The sequence below is a fragment of the Carcharhinus amblyrhynchos genome, chromosome 23 (genome assembly GCF_965287045.1).
Source record: "Carcharhinus amblyrhynchos chromosome 23, sCarAmb.v2.hapA, whole genome shotgun sequence".
NCBI lineage: Eukaryota > Metazoa > Chordata > Chondrichthyes > Carcharhiniformes > Carcharhinidae > Carcharhinus > Carcharhinus amblyrhynchos.
This window is the reverse complement of record NC_137346.1, coordinates 46,565,151-46,580,125: the sequence shown is the minus strand read 5'-3', so window position 1 is coordinate 46,580,125 and position 14,975 is coordinate 46,565,151. Positions and strand designations below refer to the sequence as shown.

At 43.7% G+C, this 14,975-nt stretch overlaps 1 protein-coding gene across 1 annotated transcript; it reads left to right on the top strand.

Moving 5' to 3' along the window:
* Positions 1-1,229: 1,229 nt before the first annotated feature.
* LOC145357200 (putative G-protein coupled receptor 139) lies at positions 1,230-14,841 on the top strand. The gene is made up of 2 exons (XM_080210319.1): positions 1,230-1,404; positions 13,940-14,841. The coding sequence occupies exons 1-2, from the start codon at positions 1,230-1,232 to the stop codon at positions 14,839-14,841; spliced, it is 1,077 nt and encodes a 358-aa protein (XP_080066445.1).
* Positions 14,842-14,975: the final 134 nt, after the last annotated feature.

The following is a 14,975-nucleotide window of genomic DNA, read 5'->3' as shown; positions in this document are numbered from 1 at the left end:
AAAAAGACATCAATAACATACACAACTTAGACAGACATTCACGGAATCCCCAGAAGCTCAAACGTAAGACAAGTGAGCCATAAAATATGTTGGACAGTCCGTAGGAATCAGTTGATTTCCAGGAACGTCCTAAGGCTCTTGATCCTTATTTAGAACAATCCTTTGTATCCCTCCATCTCTAGTCCGCTTATGTGCCTACCTAGGTAAGCCTTAAACAACCCCAGCGTGCCTGCCTCCACCACCCTACTTGGCAGTGCATTCCAGGCCCCCACAACCCTCTGTGTGAAAAACCTCCCTCTAACATCCGAATTATACCTCCCCCGCCCCCCCACCACTCACCCTAAGCCTGTGGGCCCTCTTGATTTTTGTATCCAACCTAGGAAAATGCTTACCACTGTTTACTCTATCTATACCCTTCATAATCTCATACACCTCGATTAGATCCCCGCTCAGTCGCCATCTTTCAAGGGAAAACAGCCCCAATTTGCCCAATCTTTCCTCATAACCCAGCCCTTCCATACCAGGCAGCATCCTGGTAAACCTCCTCTGCACTCTCTCCAGGGTCTCCACGTCCTGTTAAGGCACAGTCTTGGTGGGCCTGTTTCCGTGCTGCACTATTTTTCTTTAGATGAGAAGGAGTACAGAGGAGAGTCAAGAGAATGTTACCTAGTCTGGGCTGAAGAGATCCTTCCTCATTCTCCTAAACTCCACAGATTATGTTGCTAAGCAATTCTGTCTCTCCTCATATATCAACACCATCGATCACTGTGCACTAACTGTGTACTGAGAAAGACATCAGAAGACCGGTTTGAGGATGTTTTTGTGTTGAAATAGTGTCAGTTCCTGAAGCCAAGAGGACAGCCCTTATGAACTACAATATTTCCCCAAAGAAATGGAGATGTTCTGTGAGCTGTCAGAACCCTCAGCAGATTGCTCAGCACAAATCTTACTGTGATCCAGAATGAACAATTTGTTTTTGTCCATTTTGATATAAAATGTGTTGAAACGAACGGTATGATCTGAATCTGTTTGTTTATTGACTATGATTAATGGCAGTCTCCATGGGCCTGGCCAGTGTCTCAGAAGGTTTCCCCTCTGCTATTAATATGGGTTTCCTTTGAATGTGTTATTCCACTGCCAGCGGGAGCGTGGACCCCGACACAAGCAGAGATCAGTAGTTTCAGGAAAAGGAAGAGGAGTGATTAGAATCCGAAAATATAGAAATGGGAATGGATGAGAATCTGAGAGCGATGGACTGGAATGTTACAACAGTCGACAGGAGTTTTATCTCGGGTCTTTACTACCTTTCTAAAGATGTGAAACTATTAACATCTCGCATTGAATTTGCACTCATGGTTATTCAAGGGATTTACTATCCCATCCTAGCTATCGTTGGTGTCCCTGGTAAGTGTCTTCATCCTGTTAATATTTCAAATCTCTCTGTTTAACGGTATGACTGTTGCTCTGTTCTCTGGCCTGTTTGTACTTGTGCTCGCTCTTTTCAGTCTCTGTATTCAGTGTTGAACTTAGAACATAACTTAAGAACGTAAGAAATAGGAGCAGGAGTCGGCCATCTAGCCCTTTGAGCCTGCCCCGCCATTCAATAAGATCATGGCGGATCTGAAGTGGAACTTACTCCAAATGTTTCATTGTTTCTGATATTCCTTTTTCTCGTCTTTGCTACTTTTGAGGTCCCTGGTAATTCCTTATATCAGCTTTTATATTTGTAATTTCATTATCTAATGATCTTGCTTGGGAACATGGATTTCATGATGTTCAGTTCTAATCTCAATTTCTGTTTCCCAACCACTGGATCCAGAATGTTGTACGAAGTCTGACAACACCAGGTTAAAGTCCAACCGATTGATTTGATAGTAAACTCACAAGCTTTCGGGGTTTGTCCCTTCGTCAGGTGAATGGAGACGAAGAGACAAACCCCGAAATCTTGTGAGTTTACTATCAAATAAATCGGTTGGACTTTAACCTGCTGTTGTCAGACTTCTGACTGTGTTTACCCCAGTCCAACACCAACATCTCCACATCATGAGTACTATCCAGAATGTTGCCCAGGATGGAACATTTGAGCTGTAAGGAGATGTTGTATAAGCTTGGAGTGTTGTATCGAGAGCTGAGATGGCACAGGAGGCATGATTGAGTTGTAATAAATGATGAGGATCAGGGTAAAGGGAGCAACTGTTCCCATTGATTGAAATGTCAGTCACGAGAACTCAGCTTTAGGATGAAGGGCAGGTGATTAAGAGGAGATTTGAGAGGAGGGTGGGGGGGGGTGGCGGTAGCTGGTGGGGGCAGTGGGGGGGGAGTGGGCAGGAATCTGGAATGCACTGCCTACAAACATCATGGAGACTTGAAGCCTTCCAAACATTAAAAGCTGAGAACTTGAAAGATCAGAATTTTCCAGGATCTGGGACGAGTGCAGGAAAGGAATAAACACAAAGTTATTGGTGCGTATCTGCAGTGTGAACTTAACTAATGTTAATGTCCCTGAGCTGTACAGATCTGGTATAATCACAGACATCTCAAATTAACTACATGATCCAGAATGACTTTTTAATTATACTCTGCAGGCCAGTATGAACAGAGTGCAACCTCTTCTCAAAACAGTATAAGCAGTGTAGCAACATTTCTATCAAACTGTTTCGAACTTTAACAATGTCAGTGAAAGATGTAAATTACACAATTTATAGTCATCAGCAAGACATAACCCTAATCACAGAGCGGGCACATTTAAACTTTTTAACCTGAGGACTAGATTATCTTTATCCATTTAATATTTATATTGAATCTAAAATAGTTTTTCAGAAATATTATACAATTTCACCAAACACATTCCCTTCATTTTCCTTTCTTGACAAAATGTGTAAAAGCAAATGAGAAAAAAAAATTAAATTGTACATTACGGAAGATGCAGTAGTACAGACCATGAGATCATGTTGCAACTGTACAAAACTCTGGTGCGGCCGCACTTGGAGTATTGCGTACAGTTCTGGTCACCGCATTATAAGAAAGATGTGGAGGCATTGGAAAGGGTGCAGAGGAGGTTTACCAGGATGTTGCCTGGTATGGTGGGAAGGTCTTATGAGGAAAGGCTGAGGGACTTGAGGTTATTTTCATTGGAGAGAAGAAGGTTGAGAGGTGACCTAATTGAGGCATACAAGATGATCAGAGGATTGGATAGGGTGGACAGTGAGAGCCTTTTTCCTCGGATGGTGATGGCTAACACGACGGGACATAGCTCTAAATTAAGGGGTGGTAATTATAGGACGGATGTCAGAGGTAGGTTCTTTACTCAGAGGGTAGTAAGGGTGTGGAATGCCCTGCCTGCAGCAGTTGTGGACTCACCAACTTTAAGGGCGTTCAAATGGTCAGTGGATAGGCATATGGATAACATTGGAATAGTTTAGGTTAGAGGGTCATTAGATTGGTTCCACTGGTCGGCGCAACATCGAGGGCTGAAGGGCCTGTACTGTGCTGTAATGTTTGATGTTTGGTGTTCTATTTATTCATCATTTCCCCGTACAACATGCTCCACTCTGAGTTTCCTCAATGAAATTACCACACTTGTCATCTACAAAGTGCATTCGAGATCAGTCATTCAGCCCAAGGTCATCGACAGTTTCTAGCCCCTTGGTATAGTCTCGGCGGAAACTCCCAGGCATTAATATCTCCCCTGTGCGGTTAACCCAAGCTGTAATATATCCCTCGGCACATAGTCCTGGACCTTGCAATGTGCCAGTGTACAACTCTGGATCATGGGCAATGCTGTCTTCTCATGGCAAAACCAACAAGTTTCAGGCACAGCAACCAGTACCTTCCAGTGCATTGATTATCCTCCCTCAATGTTGATGGTTTCCTGGGTGCTGGATACGGGAACAATCTATAGACCAGAGAGTTCTGCTCAGGATCAATAATAACTGATGATCTCCTAAGTGACGCACATTTTGAGAGGAGCATTCTCTTCCCTGCACCTTCCAGGGTACTTGGCATGTCTCTGGCTTGTTGTGTGATCACTGAGGGGTAAGACACTGCAACAAGAAGGGGGCGAGAAAATGTATCTAACCTCAAAGGAGGAAGAAGAGGTCTCAGCAAAAACCAATAGAGCATAAAACTGTTAAAAACATCGGGACAGAACTAGGCTATTCTGTCCATCAAATCTTCTCCACCATTCAATGAGATCAAGGCTGATCTGATATAATTCTCAACTCCAACTTCCCACTTCATCCCACAAGCCTCGATTCCTTAACGGATTAAAGATTTGACAATCCCAGCCTTGGATTAAGGATTCCTTAACCACCCAGCCTCTGAAGCTCTCAGGGGTAAAGAATACCAGAGATTCACTACCCTCTCAGACAATACACTCCTCCTCATCTCTGTCTTCAATGGACGATGCCTTACATTGAGATTGCACCCTCTGGTCGTAGATTCGCTCGGAGAAACAACCTGTCAGCATGGACTCTGTAAACCCCCTGAGACTCCCACGTGTCTCAGTACAGTCACCTCTGTTGCTTTTGAACTCAAGTGAGTTCAGGCCCAATCTATTCAACCTCTCCTCTTAAGAAAATCCCTTCATTCCCGGGATCAACCCAGTGATTTTTTTTCAGGACTGTCTCTGATAGAACATAGAACATAGAACATTACAGCGCAGAACAGGCCCTTCGGCCCACGATGTTGCGCCGACCAGTTAAAAAACAATGACCCACTAACCTAAACCAATCCCTTTTCGTCCATAAACCAATCCACGGATCTCTTAAACGCCCCCAAACTAGGCGCATTTACAACTGCAGCAGGCAGGGCATTCCAATCCCTCACCACCCTCTGGGTAAAGAACCTACCCCTGACATCCGTCCTATAACTACCCCCCTTAATTTAAAGCCATGCCCCCTCGTGCTAGCTTTCTCCATCCGAGGAAAAAGGCTATCACTGTCCACCCTATCTAAACCTCCAATCATCTTATATGTTTCAATAAGATCCCCTCTTAGCCGCCTTCTTTCTAACGAAAACAACCCCAAATCCCTCAGTCTCTCCTCATAGGACCTCCCCTCCATACCAGGCAACATCCTGGTAAACCTCCTCTGCACCCTCTCCAACGCCTCCACATCCTTCCTGTAATGTGGGGACCAGAACTGCACACAGTACTCCAAGTGCGGCCGCACCAGAGTAGTGTACAGTTGCAACATGACGCTGCGACTCCTAAATTCAATCCCCCTGCCAATAAACGCTAAGACACCGTATGCCTTCTTAACAACCTTATCTACTTGATTCCCAACTTTCAGGGATCTATGTACACATACACCTAGATCCCGCTGTTCATCCACACTATTCAAAGTCCTCTCGTTAGCCCTATACTCGACACATCTGTTATTCCTGCCAAAGTGAATTACCTCACATTTCTCCGCATTAAACTCCATCCGCCACCTCTCGGCCCAGCTCTGCAACCTGTCCAAGTCTTCCTGCAAACTATGACACCCTTCCTCACAATCTATGATGTGCATTTTTTTTAGGGAAGGCGACTAAATCTGTTCACACTATTTCAAGTGTGGTGTAAGTACTTCCTTGTATAGTTTTAATAAGGCTTTCCTTTGAAACTAAAGGCCAACGTTCCATTCGCTTTCCTGTATGCTAACATTTTGCGGTTTATTCATGAGGACTGACAAATCCCTCTGTCTGCAGTCATTCTCCATTTAAATAATAGGCAGCTCCTTTATCCCTTTGACCAGGGCACGTAACTTCAGAATGTGTTATATAATATTCCAACAGTAAAGGCTTTACTCACTCATCTACATCCCTCTCTGGAGGAAGGAGGTGTGGATGTATTTACTCCATCTATCTCTTCCTCAAATCTGTGGATTGATTCTGCCTCCATTGCACTCTGGGGCAACGAGTTCCACATTTTCATAATTCTCTGAGATCAGTTTCTCTGCATCTCAGTTTTGAACATAAGAAATAGGAGCAGGAGTAGGCCATCTAGCCCCTCGAGCCTGCCCCACCATTCAATAAGGTCATGGCTGATCTGAAGTGGACCAGTTCCACTTTCCCGCTTTCTCCCCATAACCCTTAATTCCCTTGTCTATCAGAAACCTATCTCCCCTATCTGCCTTTGACAAAGCCGTGCTGACGATTCTTAACCATATTATACCTCTCCAAATGTTCATAAATCCTGTCTCTCAGGATCTTCTCCATCAACTTACCAACCACTGAGGTTAGACTCACCGGTCTATAATTTCCAGGGCTATCTCTACTTCCTTTCTTGAATAAAGGAACCACATCCGCAATCCTCCAATCCTCCGGAATCTCACCCGTCTCCATTGACAATGCAAAGATCATCGACAGAGGATCAGCAATCTCCTCCCTTGCCTCCCACAGTAGCCTGGGGTGTATCCCATCCGGTCCCAGTGACTTAACTAAAGCTTTTCAAAAGCTCCAACACATCCTCTTTCTTAATATCTACATGCTCAAGCTTTTCAGTCTGCTGCAAATCTGCACTATCTACCCGTGACTTAAACATATTCAGCGAGGCAGCCTCCACCACTTCAATGGGCAGAGAATTCCATGGATTCACCTTTGAGTGAAGAGAACTTCTCTCAATCTCTGTGATCTCTTGTTTTAGATATCCCTAAAGGAACAGACATCTGTTCAAAGTCCCCTTCAGTATTTTACAGAGCCTGAAGCGATCCCCACTCATTCTTCTGAAGTGCAGTGAGTACAAGCCCAAAGTTATCTATTTTTTTCGAAGTGCGCCCCAAGACACTTGTCAGATTTTTGAACAATCTGCTAATGTTCTGCACATGTGATCGAGACATTGATATCCTCCCGTAACCGACAAGCATCTTCTTCACTGTTAAACCATCTTGCCAATCTATGTGTCATCCACCACATTGTCACTTGTATCATAAAAATCAATAAGCAACCCAGCAATAAACTTTGTGTATGCAACTGGACACTCCCCTTTTCCTTTGTGAAACTGTATGTCTCTTTTCTTGAAATCTACCTCCTTTTGCTGAGTGAAGACTGATAAGAAATATTCATCCAATCTCCTTCAAATGTCCTCCAGTTTCAGACTCAGTTTGCCCCCTTGGTTCCATCTGCCATTTCTCTGCCCAGTCTTGCATCCTATCTCTGTTACGCTGCAACTTCTGACATCCCTCCACACTATCCACAACACCTCCAACCTTTGTGTCATCGGCAAACTTACCAACCCATCCCTCCACTTCCTCATCCAGGTCATTTATAAAAATCACAAAGAGTAAGGGTCCCAGAACAGATCCCTGGGGCACTCCACTGGTGACCAACCTCCATGTAGAAAAAGACCCAACTACAACCACTCTCTGCCTTCTGTGGGCAAGCCAGTTCTGAATCCACAAAGCAATGTTCCCTTGGATCCCATGCTCCCTCACTTTCTCAATAAGCCTTGCATTGGGCACTTTATCAAATGCCTTGTTGAAGTCCATATAAACCACATCTACTGCTCTTCCTTCGTCAATGTGTTTAGTCACATCTTCAAAAAATTCAACCAGGCTAGTAAGGCATGATCTGCCTTTGACAAAACCGTGCTGATTATTCTTGATCGTATTATACCTCTCCAAATGTTCATAAATCCTGTCTCTCAGGATCTTCTCCATCAACTTACCAACCACTGAGGTTAGACTCCCTGGTCTATGATTTCATGGGCTGTCTCTTCTCTCTTTCTTGAATAAATAAATAAATAGGATTTATAGTTATTTGGAGAGTAATGAATTGATTAGAGATAGTCAGCATGGTTTTGTGGAGGGTAGGTCGTGCCTTACTAACCTTATTGAGTTTTTTGAGAAAGTGACCAAAGAGGTGGATGGGGGTAAGGCAGTTGACGTGGTATATATGGACTTTAGTAAGGCGTTCGATAAGGTTCACCATGGAAGGCGTCTGCAGAAATTGCAGATGTATGGGATTGAGGGTGATTTAGGAAACTGGATTAGGAATTGGCTAGCAGATAGGAGACAGAGGGTGGCGGTTGATGGTAAGTATTCGTCATGGAGTTCAGTTACGAGTGGTGTGCCTCAGGGATCTGTTTTGGGGCCACTGCTGTTTGTAATTTTTATTAATGATCTGGATGAGGGTATAGTTGGGTGGATTAGTAAATTTGCTGATGACACCAAAGTCGGAGGTGTGGTAGATTGTGAGGAAGGTTGTCTTAGTCTACAGGGAGACTTGGACAAGTTGCAGAGCTGGGCCGAGAGGTGGCAGATGGAGTTTAATGCGGAGAAGTGTGAGGTAATTCACTTTGGCAGGAATAACGGATGTGTAGAGTATAGGGCTAACGGGAGGACTCTGAATAGTGTGGATGAACAGAGGGATCTAGGTGTATGTGTACATAGATCCCTGAAAGTTGGGAATCAAGTAGATAGGGTTGTTAGGAAGGCATACGGTGTCTTGGCGTTTATTGGTAGGGGGATTGAATTTAGGAGCCGCAGCGTCATGTTGCAACTGTACACAACTCTGGTGCGGCCGCACTTGGAGTATTGTGTGCAGTTCTGGTCCCCACATTATAGGAAGGATGTGGAGGCTTTGGAGAGGGTGCAGAGGAGGTTTACCAGGATGTTGCCTGGTATGGAGGGAAGGTCCTATGAGGAGAGACTGAGGGATTTGAGGTTGTCTTCGTTAGAAAGAAGGCGGCTACGAGGGGACCTTATTGAAACATATAAGATGATTAGAGGTTTAGATAGGGTGGACAGTGACAACCTTTTTCCTCGGATGGAGAAAGCTAGCACGAGGGGGCACAGCTTTAAATTAAGGGGGGGTAGTTATAGGACGGATGTCAGGGGTAGGTTCTTTACCAAGAGGGTGGTGAGGGATTGGAATGCCCTGCCTGCTGCAGTTGTAAATGCGCCTAGTTTGGGGGCGTTTAAGAGATCCGTGGATAGGTTTATGGATGGAAAGGGTTTGGTTTAGGTTAGAGGGTCATTGTTTTTTAACTGGTCGGCGCAACATCGTGGGCCGAAGGGCCTGTTCTGCGCTGTAATGTTCTATGTTCTATAAAGGAACCACATCCACAATCCTTTGGAACCTCTCCCGTCTCCATTGATGACGCAAAGATCATTGCCAGAGGCTCAGCAATCTCTTCCCTCGCCTCCCACAGTAACCTGGGGTACATCCCATCCGGTCCTGGTGACTTATCTAAAGCTTTTCAAAAGCTCCAACACATCCTCTTTCCTAATATCTACATGCTCAAGCTTTTCAGTCTGCTGTAAGTCTGCACTACAACCACCAAGATCCTTTTCCACTGTGAATACTGAAGTAAAGTATTCATTGAGTGCCTCTGCTATTTCTATCGGTTCCAAACAAACTTTCCCACCGTCACACCTGATAGGTCCTATTCCTTCACATCTTACCCTCTTGCCCTTCACATTTGTAGAATACCTCGGAGTTTTCCTTAATCCAGCCTGCCAAGGCCTTCTCATGACCCCTTCTGGCTCTCCTAATCTCCTTCTTAAGATCTTTTCTACTAGCTGTATACTCTTCTAGATCTCTAACATTACCTAGCTCCCTGAACCTTTTGTAAGCTTTTCTTTTCTTCTTGATTAGATTTATTTCTACACCACAGTTCCTGTAACCTACCATAACTTCCCTGTCTCATTGGAACGTTGCTGTGCAGAACTCCAGACAAATATTCCCGGAAAATTTGCCACATTTCTTCCGTACATTTCCCTGAGAAAATCACTTTCCAATTTAAGCCTCCAATTTCCTGCCTGATAGCCTCATAATTCCCCTTACTCCAAATAAACAAGGAGCTATGGAAAAGGCAGGAGAATGATAGAATCATAGAAACACTACACTGCTCAAAAAGGTCATCGAGTCTGTACCGACCACAATCCAATCCAGGCCCTCCCTCCTAATCCCTACAGATTTACCCGCAAATCCCTCTAACCTTCACATTTCAGGACACTCAGGGCTAATTTAGCCTGGCCAATCAACCTAACCCGCACATCTTTGGATTGTGGGATGAATCCAGAGCCCCCGGAGGAAACCCACGCAGACACAAAAATGGGGATTAGCAAAACATAATCAGCCATGACTGAGTGGCGGAGCAGACTCCATGGGCCACGGGGCCTAATTCTGCTCCTTTGTCTTATGGTGTTAACCAGATCCAGCACTGGGCCGTGCTTTATTGGACTTTCAACATATTGATAGAAAAACACTTGGGATACATATCAGGCGTGTGTGTGTGTGTGTGTGTGTGTGCGTGTGTGTGTGTGTGTGTGTGTGTGTGTGTGTGTGTGTGTGAAAGAGAGAGTTTGGGTGTCTGTGTGATTGAGTGTGTGAGTGTGTATGTTTGGTGAGAGATTGTGTGATTGTGTCTGTGTGCGTCACTGTTTGTGTGTAACTGTGTGTGTGTGTGTGTCTGTGATAGAGACAGCGTGTGTGTGTATGCCCGCACGCTTATCTGTGTGTGTGCATGTTTGAGTGTGAGTGTGTGAGTATGTGTGTGTGTTGGTAAATGAGAGTGTGTGTGTAACGGAGAGTGCATGTTTGTGTGTGTGTGTGTTTGAGTTGCTGAGTGTGTGAGTATGTGTGTGTGCCTGTGTCTGTGCATCAATGCTTGTGTGTATCCCTGAGAATGTCATTGTGTGGGAGTGTATGTGCATGTCTGTTTGCTTGCGTGTACATGTGTGAGAGTGTGTGTCAGTACGTGTGTGTTTGTGAGAGTGAGTGTGAGAGTTTGTGTGTGTGTGTTTCTATGTGAGTGTATGTGAGAATGTGAGTTTCGGTGAGTGTGTGTGTATATGCGAGTGTGTGTGTGTGTGAGTGTGTGTGAGAGTGTGTGTGTTTCTATAAGTGAGTGTGTAAGAGAGAGAGAGACTATGAGAGAAAGAGTGTGGGTTTATGTGAATTTGGTTGATTATTTGTGTTTGTGAAAGTATGTTTGTGTGTGTTTGTGTGTGTTTGTGTGTGAGAGTGTATATTTTCTACCTGTGAGGGTGTTTGTATATTTGTGTGTGAGAGAGAGGGAGAGAAACTGTGCGAAAGTGTGAGTTTGTGTGTGTGTTTATGTGACTGAGTGTGTGAGATGGTGTATGTGTGTTTCTGTTTGGGAATGCGTCTATGGGCCTTTCTGTGTGGGAGTTTGTGTGGATGTGTGGGTATGTATGAGAGTGAGAAACTGTGCAAGGGTCAGTGAGTGTGTATGTGGGTGTGTGAGTATGTGTTTGAGTGTATGTGCGTGGGAGAGAAAGGGAGAAAAAAACCGTGTCTTTGTTCATGTGTGTGCTTCTATGTCAGGGTTTGTTTGTCTATTTAGTTTTTTGTGAGAGAGAGTGTGCAATTTTGTGAATATCCATGTGTGTGTGTGTGTGTGTATCTGTGTACGTTTCTAGTGTGGGAGTTTCTATATTTGAGTGGGAGTGTATGAGAGAGGGAGACTGTGTGTGTGTGTGTGTGTGTGTGTGTGTGTGTGAGAGAGTCTGTTTGCCAGTGTGTGTTTCAGTGGGTGCGTGCATTTTAGAGAGAAAGGTTGTGTCTTTGCAGGTGTTTTTGTGTCAGTGTTAGCATATCTGAATGTGTTTTTATTTGTCTAAGTGAGAATGTTTCAATGTCATTTTGCATGAGAGAGTAAGTGTGCATGTGTGTGAATGTATATGTGCGTGACAGAGATTGTGTGTGTGAATGACTTTGTGCGTGAGGGAGTGTGTGTGTTTGTGTGTTGGTCTGTGGGTATAATTCAGAGAGAATATGTGAGTGTCTGTGTGAGTGTGTATCTGCTTTAATGGGTGAGTAAGAGAGTCGGTGTGTGTGTCAGTGTCTGTGTGTATATCTGTGTATCTATCTATGTTTCTGTCCATGGATGTTCTAGTGTGGGATGTGTTGTGTGCATGTGTGCCTCTGTGTGTGTGTATGTACATGTGTGTGTGTGTCTATGTTTGTGTGTGTGTGTGTGTGTGTCTATGTTTGTGTGTGTGTGTGTGTATGTGTGATGGACAGAGGCAGAGAGAGAGAGAGGGTTTGTGTTTCTATCTATATGTATGAGTGTGTTTATGTTTGCGTGTGAATCTGTGTATGTGTTTGTTTTTGGAAGAGAATAGCGTGTGTAAGTTTGTCTGCGTTTGTGTGTGTGTGTTTGTGTGTGTGAGAGTGTGTAAATTTTGTGTGTTATTTGCTCCTGTGTGTGTGAGAAAGAGGGAGAAAGGGAGTTTGTGTGTGTGAGTATGTGAATGTATGTGTTTGGGGGTGTCAGAGCATTTGTGTTTGTGGTTGGGAGTGTTTGTGTGTCAAGGGTTGGTGGGTGTGTGGAAGAGAATGCAGTGAAATTTTACTACACACCAACACCAGTTCCGGGGTTTGTGAGGCTCGAGAATGGAATTCCCGTTTGGCCTCGAGTGGGATAGAGCGAAACTCGGATGGACGCACTAATAACATTCCATCCTGTGTGTGAGAGAGAGACAAGGTGTGTGTACATGTGTGTGTGTGTTTGAGTCTGTGTGTGTGATAGTGAGCATGAGAATGCACATGTGTGTTTGCATGTTTGTGTTTTTGAGTATGTAATTGTGTGTGTGCGGTTGGATGTGTGTGAGTGTATGTTTGTGTGTGTTTGACTGTGAGTTTCATTTGGTGAGCCAATGTTTGTTTGTTAGTCTGTGTATGTGAATGTGTGTGTGAGTGACTGTCTGTGTGAGTGGGATTCCATATATGTCTGGATATAAGTGTGTGTGTGAAATAGAATGACTATGTGTGTGAGTGATTGAATTTAACTCTGTCTGTGTGAGAATGTGTCTTAGTGCGAGTGAATGAGTGTGTGTGTGTGTAAGTGTGTATAATTGTGAGTGTATTTCTGTGTGTGTTTGTGTGTGTGAGAGGATAGTGTATTCCTGTGTGCATGATTGTGAGTGGGTGCTTTTTGTTTGTGTTTTTGTATGAAATGGTGTCAGTGTGTAAGTGTCTGAGAGACTGTGTGCCTGAATGTATTTGTGTCTGTGTGTGTTTTGTATGTTTGTGTGTGTTTTGTATGTGTGTGTGTGTTTTGTATGTATGTGTGTGTTTTGTATATGTGCTTATGTTTTGTATGTATGTGTGTGTGTTTTGTATGTGTGTCTGTGTGTGTGTTTTGTATGTGTGTGTGTCTGTGTGTGTTTTGTGTGTGTGTGTTTTGTATGTGTGCGTTTTGTATGTACGTGTGTGTTTTGTATGTGTGCTTATGTTTTGTATGTATGTGTGTGTGTTTTGTATGTGTGTCTGTGTGTGTGTTTTGTATGTGTGTGTGTCTGTGTGTGTTTTGTGTATGTGTGTGTTTTGTGTTTGTGTGTGTGTGTGCGTTTTGTGTGTCTGTGTATGTTTTGTGTGTGTGTGTGTTTTGTGTTTGTGCGTGTGTGCATTTTGTGTGTCTGTGTGTGTTTTGTGTGTGTGTGTGTTTTGTGTTTGTGCGTGTGTGTGTTTTGTGTGTCTGTGTGTGTTTTGTGTGTGTGTGTTTTGTGTGTGTGTTTTTTGTGTGCGTTTTGTGTGTCTGTGTGTGTTTTGTGTGTGTGTGTTTTGTGTGTGTTTTGTGTGTGTGTGTGTTTTGTGTGTGTGTGTGTGTGTGTCTGTGTGTGTTTTGTGTGTGTGTGTGTGTGTGTGTCTGTGTGTGTTTTGTGTGTGTGTGTGTTTTGTGTGTGTGTGTGTTTTGTGTGTGTCTGTGTGTGTTTTGTGTGTGTGTGTGTTTTGTGTGTGTTTTGTGTGTGTCTGTGTGTGTTTTGTGTGTGTGTGTGTTTTGTGTGTGTTTTGTGTGTGTGTGTGTGTGTGTCTGTGTGTGTTTTGTGTGTGTGTGTGTGTGTGTGTTTTGTGTGTGTGTGTGTTTTGTGTGTGTCTGTGTGTGTTTTGTGTGTGTTTTGTGTGTGTGTATTTGGCAACATCACCTCACTCAAAGAGACAATTGTTTCCGCAGCCTGATGTATAATTTAATTCTTTATTTTCCTTCCAGTGAATATAATCACAGTTGTGACACTGAAGAACAGAAACTGTGGACTGTCCAAATGTGTCACTCGTTACCTGATGGCCATGTCAATGGGAGATTTACTGGTCATTATCCTTGACCTGATATTGAGACAAATTCCAATTACCTTTGCGCAACAGTTTGTTTTCCTGGAGTCCATCCGCGTGTGTAATATTCACGCTGTTTTAGTTTATGCAGCAACGGATTGTTCTGTCTGGTTCACCGTCACTTTCACCTTCGATCGATTTGTGGGCATTTGCTGCCCCAAACTGAAAAGTAAATATTGCAGTGAGAAAACGGCAGCTGTGGTTCTGGGAACAGTGACTGCACTGAGCTGTTTAAAGAACATTTTCTGGTATTTTATGTTATTAGATAAATATTACCTGTTGAATACCCCCTTGTTTTGTGTTGTCACATGGGATGTTCTGCAATCTCCGGTCTGGGGGACAATTGAGTTTGTCCACTACATTCTAAACCCATTTTGCCCATTTGTTATAATCCTGATGCTCAATATTTTCACCATCAGACACATTTTAGTAAGCAGCAGAGCACGCAGGAGACTCCAAGCTCACAAGATTGGAGAGAGTGCTGGAGATCCAGAGATGGAGAACCGAAGGAAATCCATTATTTTATTGTTTGTTATCTCTGCCAATTTCATGCTGTTATGGTCAGTATTACTGGTCTATTCGATATGGAACCGGATGTTTTGGTTGGGTTATTATTCTGTATGGTTACATGGTTTTGTTCTGGAATTTGGCTTCATGCTGCAGCTCCTGAGTTGCTGCACAAACACTGCCATTTACACTGTGACACAAACTAAGTTCAGACAGGAGTTGAAAAGTGTGCTGAAATTCCCCTTTACTACATTTCAACAATTCATTAAAACCTGAGGGGAAGCTCTACTCACATGGACTCTCTGACTTCATATTGAACACTCAAATGATGCAACAACTCTGCTCTCCAGCTGGTTGATCCACATGTCAATCATTTTGGTTCCTGTATCTGACTGGAGAAGTTGACCACT